General features: G+C 32.7%; 1 protein-coding gene across 1 annotated transcript; it reads right to left on the reverse strand.

Moving 5' to 3' along the window:
* Positions 1-3,491: 3,491 nt before the first annotated feature.
* Positions 3,492-4,408, reverse strand: LOC132285662 (probable calcium-binding protein CML18). Its single transcript, XM_059787855.1, has one exon. It carries the CDS (start codon positions 4,219-4,221, stop codon positions 3,661-3,663), a length of 561 nt encoding a protein of 186 aa, XP_059643838.1. The 5' UTR covers positions 4,222-4,408; the 3' UTR covers positions 3,492-3,660.
* Positions 4,409-8,281: the final 3,873 nt, after the last annotated feature.

The following is an 8,281-nucleotide window of genomic DNA, read 5'->3' on the forward strand; positions in this document are numbered from 1 at the left end:
TGGTGCCGCTCGTGGGCAGGAAGGAGAGTCCAGAGGTGGCAGTCAACACGATGGAGCTCGTGAGGACTTCACATCTCCCGAAGGGCGCTCGTACGTTTGGGCCAAGGACATATGCGCAAGTGCTGATGACCTGCGAGAGGCTGGGTCAGCTGAAGAAACCGTGACGAGGGCGTCACGGAAATGGGTGGGGGAGAATGTCACGCCCCGCCTATGGAGGTTGTGCCACGCAGGCGACACGCAGACGCTGAGGAGGACGCTGCATGGCAACTGTATGGCAAGTGGAGTTTCTAGAGTCTTCCGGAATAGTCTAGAGTTATGTGGAAGTTTCTAGATATGTGTAGAAATGTGTAGAAGTGTGTGGAAGGTTCTAGAGTTCTCCAGAGTTGTGTGGAGTAGTATGGAGAATTCTAGAATGTTGTAGATACTAGTAGATAAGTATGGAAGTGTGAAGAAGGTGGGAGGAGATTCTAGATAATCAATTTCCACCGTTGGTTAGAATGCATCCTAGCCGTCCATTAGGGATGGGGATGCCTATAAATAGAGGTAGGACTTCATTTTGTAGGGAACAAGTCCTAGAGTGAGTCTTGAGAGCCTTGTAGAGAGCTTGAGTGCTAGCCTTGTACAAAGCATTCTTTGAAGTAATAGAAGTGTTCTTTCCTTGCCAACTTAAGTGCCTTAGTGTGTGTGAGTGTGCAAGCCAAGTGAGGAGAGGGCGAGGGCAACTACAACACTAGTAAGCGCACGAGGGGAGTGTGTTGGCTAAGGTGTGCACGGGAGTTAGGCTGACCAAGTACTTGCGAGAGTGAAAGCAACGTCTTGGTGCCGCACGGGAGCAGCTAAAGTGGTGCTGAAACTCTAAACCCGTGACATCAGTCCCAATAAAACCCTCGAAAACCATCTCAATTATGTAAGTTACGATCGTTCATTAATTTGTTGTTTTCCCTAATCATTGTACTAATAGTTTACTCTAAAAACTGTTGTGAACCAATCACTTCGCCCAATAAATAAATGATTAAAAAAAAAACACTAAATAATTGATCATCATCCTATTTTTCTTTTGATTTGAAATGTCCAAAGGACATTGTTTTCAGGAAAGGTGTCTTTTTAACTTTTTGACCATATGATGGCATTAGTGGAAGAATACTGCTGCTTTACTAGTATCTACAGAGAATCAAAGAACGGAGTCGCGGAGCAAATCCTGCTTCATCTTTAATTTATGACAAAAAGCTATTCCCGTTGACGACGACTCACTACTACTTTTTCCACCCATCTACTTTTTGCTTCAATTTAAGAAAGCGAGCCCATAGCTTCACAAAAGTTTCTTAATTTACACCATCTATTATTTTTATATTTTTAATATCATAATTATCCTCTTTAATTCTTTCAATTTTTTTTAACCTTACCATCTCAGGTTACACGTAGGTTGGCAATTTGTATAGACAGATCGTGGTCGTTTCAATACAACTACGACACTAATACAATTAGAATCAACACAAATATCACATTATTATTAATCATGTCAGGTGATATACACAATTATTATATGTGTAATACGACACGACACACGTAATATGTTTAATAAATGGGTCAACACTTGACACGACATGAAATGACAAAAAAAAAATACGTTTAAATCATTTTTTACACAAACATGATTCATTTATTATACACGTTTAGCTAAAGAGATTATATTTTATATGAATACAGCGCGTTTAATTAATCGTATTAATAGAGTTAAATACGAATACGATACGTTTAGTTAAATTTAAACCCTCTTATCCCGTGTCATGTCAAATATTGCCGCCACCCCTATGTATTTCCCTCTCTCGAACTCTTTTAGAATTTCAACTTTATTTTTACCTTTCTTAGAATTTCAATTTATCAACTTTTTCTCTCAACGTTCCCAAATTAAAATTTGACAAATTTTTTTTTTTTTTTAACCTTTTTATAATTCAATTTATCAACGTTTGATATTTTTATTTTTTAAGTTTAGGTGTTTGTTGTGATTGGAAAAGTGTAATTTATTTTATGTACATACTATCAATAGGTTTTTATTTTTTATTTTTTATTTATATATATATGGCCATTAATTCACAATTATAATAAGATTTCAGAGAGACAAGTTTTTCTATTTGTTTTCAACTCAAATACTTTCTATCGTAGTTGGATATATTTTTTTTAGGATACTCTCAAGTCCATGATATTGAATCCTAAATTTGTTCACTTCTATTTAATAATTTATTTTTCCTCTTTAATTTACACATGAATGATATTATTCTCAATATAGTAATACCAAAACAAATGAAAAGAGATCGGGTCCATAGTTGACAAGGAACTTGATCCCCCAAAAAAAAGGGGGCAGCTGCGGTCGAACTCACATTCTGAAAATAAGTCGGCCCCTTTTTTTCAAGTCTATCAGATAGAATATGATGTAGGGCCAACTATCGTTGCGTTGCACAAGAGGGTGCCCTTTCACTTCGAGTTCCTTCCTTCTCAAAAATCTGATGATATCCTTTGGCGATGTTACCTACCCAATAAATAAAATCTAGTTCTAAAATAATATTGATTCATCAAGAAGAAATAATATTTTCAAAATTAACTCAAGGAAAAGAAAAACCAAAAAAAAAAAAATCACCATTAGATTTGCGCAGAGAGAAAAGGAGGGGATGCAGTCTGAAAAGGAAGTTAGAAAGAATTTTTTTTTAACACCAAGAATCTTACCTTTAATAGGGGGCAATTATGATATAAAAATTGTAAAAATAAAACATTGAATGGTGTAGGGACTCTTTTATAATTTTGTCTGAAGAAAGAAGAAATTGGGGTGCCTTACGCTAATAATAAAGTGCTAATATTAACTCCTTTAGAGAGAAAAAAATAATAATAAAAAATAAAAAATTAGTATTAATAATCTCTCATCATCATTAGATAATGCCCAAAGAAACAATTTCAAATTTATTTTTATTTTTAGATTATTTGGTCTGGTAAATTGAATTCGCAAAATGTACTAAATGATGTAATTAGGAACCTGTAAATTCCTAATCATCTTGGGAGAGCAACTTACTTTTCCATGCGGGCATGGGAGAGCAACTGACTTTTCCAGGCACCTACTATACAAGTGTTCTGTTTAATGAAAATTTCTTTAACAGGAAATTGATAAATTTTTATTATTATTTCTGTAACTTCCATAACATTATAATAGAGTTAGGCATAATATAATCCTTCAATATACATTTTTTTTTTTTTTTTTTTTTTTTTTGTAAAAAAAGAAAAAAAATCATTTAATATGCTTAAATATCAATTAAACTATGTTTAACTTGCATGAATTGAAAGTTTGGATTTTAAAATCGGTAGAATTGGAATCAGAAAAAAGTAACTCAAAAACCAATTCCAATACTTCATGCTGTCAAACATAGAATGCAAATTCTCATCCCTTTACTTAGGATTAACATAAAGTAAAAGTAACCTTGAAAAAAAAAAAAAAAAAAAAAAAATTGAGCAAAATAACTTTAAATTTAACTAAACCGAAAATCATTTTAACTACTACTTTTAATGATGTTTTTTAAGAAAATAATTAAACCAAACAAGTCCTTAATTTGCTTGCGATTAACAATACTACGAGAGAAATGATAACATGTATACGCACACATCCTAGATCTACCGTCAATTCCCCAACTGCTGTGTATCACGGTCGGTGGAGCGGTTAGTCATCATCTTCTTGAATTCATCAAAGTTGACGTTACCATCGCCGTCGGAATCGACGGCCTTGATCATTCGGGAACAATCATTAACCGTGCACTTCTCTCCCAACTTATGCATAACACCCTGCAACTCGGATGGGGAGATCAGACCGTTCTTGTCCTGATCGAAGATCTCAAACGCTCCCCTGATCTGTCCGACCCCACCATCGTCGTCGTCGCCGCCGCCGCCGTCCGCGGCGGAACCTCCCTTTAAGAAAGCAGCGAACTCTTCGAGGTTGATGAAACCGTCTTGGTCAGCGTCGATCTCCTCCATCGCGCTGCTCACCTCCTCCATGGAGGCTTTCGATCCGAGCGCCTTCATCACGTCGGCAAACTCCGTCGCCGAGATCTTGCCGTCGCCATTGGCGTCGAACTTTTCGAACACTTTCTTCACTTCTTCCATGTTCTGTAGTAACAGAGTAGTACTGGGACTGGGACTGGGACTGGGACTGGGACTGGGATTAGGGTTAGGGTTTGTTGCCATTGCTCTGTTCTCAAATCAACTTATCGTTTGTTTGCGGAGAGGGGAAGATTCTGTGTGATTATATAGCGGTGGAGCGAGGCGCACCGCCACAGAAACTTCTGTTTAGAAAGAGAGATTGGTGTAGATTTAGAGAGAGAAACAACCGAGTGATTTTGCACGCCAAATGTCAATCATCTGCAATAATAAGAATTTTGGTCTCTTAAGAGTCAATACCATAAATAGATTATGCTCTTTTTTGCGCTTTAAAAACAATTAACCAACATTTGAATTTTCTGCAATTGCTGGATTTACAGGGCGCCTGAATTCACCATTGCACTCTATGTATTTATTTATTTATTATTATTATTTTAAATAATAAGAAGATCTTAAAATTATTAATACATCATCCTTTCATTTATAATGTTATCATTATTTTTTATACAATTTTAATATTTTTTTATCTTTTTTTTTTTTTTTTTTTATCTTATCAAAAGAGATAATTTATTCAATAAAGATATTTTTTTTAATCCTCTTCTTTTTGTTTGTTTTTTATTTTTAAATTGACAAAAGCCATAATTTCTTCAATAAATATATATTTTTTTGAAGTTTTTTTCCATGTCCAAAGGGATAATTTTTGTAATGGTTACTTTTTTATTTTTTTATCCAGTAAAGTGTAATTTATTCAACATAAATTATTATTATATATTTTTTTTAGTTTTATCAAAAGAGACCTAAAATATTAAAGATTAGAGATAAGGAGATGAAATTTAAAAGGACAGTTGTATCATTTAAAAATTAATAATTATTTACTTATAAAGTTATAGTTAGAATTGTCATTTTATTTAAGAATAAACAAACATTGAAAAGTAGAGCGTGACTATGGACTCTCTTATTTTAAATAATTAATTATTTAAAAAGGACTTATTCAAATAGCTGTCAAGTATTAGAAGGGTCATAAATTTAACTTTTAAAATTTTCTATTAGATAAATATTCACTCACACAACCATAAGTTTGCTATATTCTAGATATATATATTTTTTAATTATAAAACAAATTTACACACGCATTTTTGTGACTAAAGTTTGAACCTCTTACCTCTTCTTGGGAGGCCATATTTGTACCAACTAGATACTTTAGCATTTTAGCGTGTTACACATTTACATGTCAAATTCATAATCATAAAGAAAAAGAGAAAAAGTTGTCGGAGAAGTGACAATTAAAATGTCATTTTAGGTTAGTTTTGATTCTTGAACATGAATTAGGTTAGGCAAAACATTAAATATATGATCAATTTTGAAAATAAGATTTTATTCGAAAGACTAGGTTAAAAATCATTCTTTCAATGATCTTATTGATGTGCCGAAAATACATGAAAGTAAAATTCATCATTCTAAGGATTCCACGAAAGAAAAACTTATTTTTAAGAAGCCAAAAGGCTTAAATATCTTTTAAATTTGACCCAAAAAAAAAAAAAAAACACTTGCTTCTATTACTTCAAGAGGAGCTTAAGATGACAAGGAACAACCCTCTAGCCATAGCTAGAGCCTCGTAGCAAACTGCGAAGACAAAGTAAGAAAATAATAAGTCAGAGACTTATTTGACTAACTATTTATTAAACTTAACTTAAGGAACGTACTAACAAACTTAGAAACTCATCAAAAAAATTTGAAACCTAAGTCAAATAGAGAGAGAGTTGGAGTAAAAACAAATTTAAGAGTAAAAGCGTGAAAGTAACATAATTTAAATTGAATAAAGTAAAAATAAGAACACGCACAAAACTTGACAGTTGATACACACTAAAAAGAATTGTATGATTTAAACAAGGAGCATCTAGATAAATAAGAAACCCAAACTACATCAACTTCTATGATTAGATTTTTCACCCACCAAAATTATCTTTTACCAAAATGGCCATAACTCCTTTTAGACATGTCCAAGTTGCACACCATTTATTGTATTAAAAAGTAGACTCGTAGTACTTTCCAACCATCTATAGCTAAGCTTTTAATTCTTCTCCACCTGTAACAGCAGGAAAAGCTTCAAAGTTGGGCAAAAAATCTATTCTGCACATTGTTTAAAAACATAGGCCAAGTAAAATTGAATTGGTAGGACTTTGGCAAAGGGTCGCTCAAACGTCAGTTTTCCTCATTTACTTTACTTTTAATTCTCAAACAAAATACATATCAAGTTCTCTCTTCTTTCCTTTTCATTTCACTTCTTTCCTCCCTCTTAATTGTATTCCTTCAATCCAAACATAATGTTACAGCATTTCCAATTTCAAACTATTTTTTAGTGATGTGCACGAATCGAATCGATTCAGTTCGAATTAAGAGTTAATAGTAATTTAATTCAATCTGAACAGACCGGTGAAATCTAAAACCGAACTATCCAAAACATATTTGAGAGCATGCTTTGAAAGTGCTTTTTCCTTTGGGTGCATATCATTGGAAATATATGTATATGTGTGTGTGTGTGTGTGAAAGCATCCATCACAATTCACATGGTTAGGGATGGGATTAAAACATTTTCCAGATTTAAATAATAATAACAATTAAAGTTCAGATTCTCCGAATATGTGATCCAGTTTGCCAATCTTTTTACATGTGGGTAGGCGGCAAATCACCAACAAAGGACGGAAGTAGAAAGAGGACATGGTTTCTTTCTCTATGCAAATTCTTATACAGTACCTTCCCAAAAAAAAAAAAGAAAAATTTCTTATACGGTACTAGATTGCACCCTCAATTATTGTCTGTACAAAATCGTTTAAGAATGAATGATATAGACATATTTAAATATGATCTCCCACTTCAAAAAAAAAAAAAAAAAAAGGTCAAATCATTCTCTCTTTTAGAAAACTAATTTTTATTTTAAAATTTCAAATGACTTGCAATGACACTACCACACTTTTGTGGATGGAATAGTTCATGACAAAATCAAGTGCCATTGCCCTCATAATTTCTACAGTATATTTTGTTTCAAATTTTTATTGGCAGTTCTTGACCCCACCGAAAATTTTAAAAATTATAATTTTATTTATAAAATCTTAGATAATTTTATAAATGCCCCCCTAACTTTTATCTTTTCCCTCCCTTAATCTTATGTTGTTTAAAATTACCCCCAACAAAATTAAATTTCTGAATCTGTCATTGAGTTCATGAATAATAAAAGATACATTACACATGGGAGATGACTCATCAAATTGTGAATCTTGACCCAACAAATGGCAAGAAATTGGTAATTGAATCTTGTTTTTGACTCAAAACAATGAGGCAACTTATTTGAGAGTAACGCTACCAATACAATACCGATAAATATTTTGGAAACTCTAAAAACTGATATTAAACTAGGATTCTTGTTGGTAGTCGATGAGAATATAATGATTCTAATTAAACTAGGATTCTTATTGGTATTCCATGAGAATAAATTCAATGCTTATTATATCAGTTCATAACAAAAATGGATTGACAATTTTTTTTCTTTTTTCTTATTTGATCATATAACAGCACTAACTAATTTGGGGAACAAACAACCGCGAAAATGGACAACAGGGACGGATTTCTCCTTTCTCTTGTATACTTTTATGTTTTTTTATATATGTAATTTATTAATTTACCTTATCCCAAAAAATCAATCTCTATATATATATACTTGGTATAATATTCAACTGTGTCTCTCTTTATATGTATACTACATAAACACTAATTTATATGTATATAAATATATATATATATGTATATACTATTATGTAAATATGTATTACAATGTCCCCCTTAAAAAAAAAAAAAAAATTATTCCAATTTTAGAATTCGCCGACTTAACTTTTGAGCCTGCATTAGGTTTGCGAATTCGAACTATTTCATTCACCTACCCCCACGATCAAGTATGTGTATAACCTATTTACTAGCACGTGTCTCAATCATGCATGCGTATATGAGCCTAGCCACGTCTTGAACAGGTCCTTTAACAGGTAAAAGTGGTAAAAACAAATTAACCATTTGGCTACTATTCATTTTGACATTAATGTTGTGTTTGGTGTGTAAGAATGAAATGAATGAAATGGAACGTAAGTAGGAATGGAAT

The sequence above is a fragment of the Cornus florida genome, unplaced genomic scaffold (assembly GCF_030987335.1).
Source record: "Cornus florida cultivar Cherokee Brave unplaced genomic scaffold, ASM3098733v1 CherokeeBrave_3.0.0_Hap2_Chr11, whole genome shotgun sequence".
Lineage (NCBI taxonomy): Eukaryota > Viridiplantae > Streptophyta > Magnoliopsida > Cornales > Cornaceae > Cornus > Cornus florida.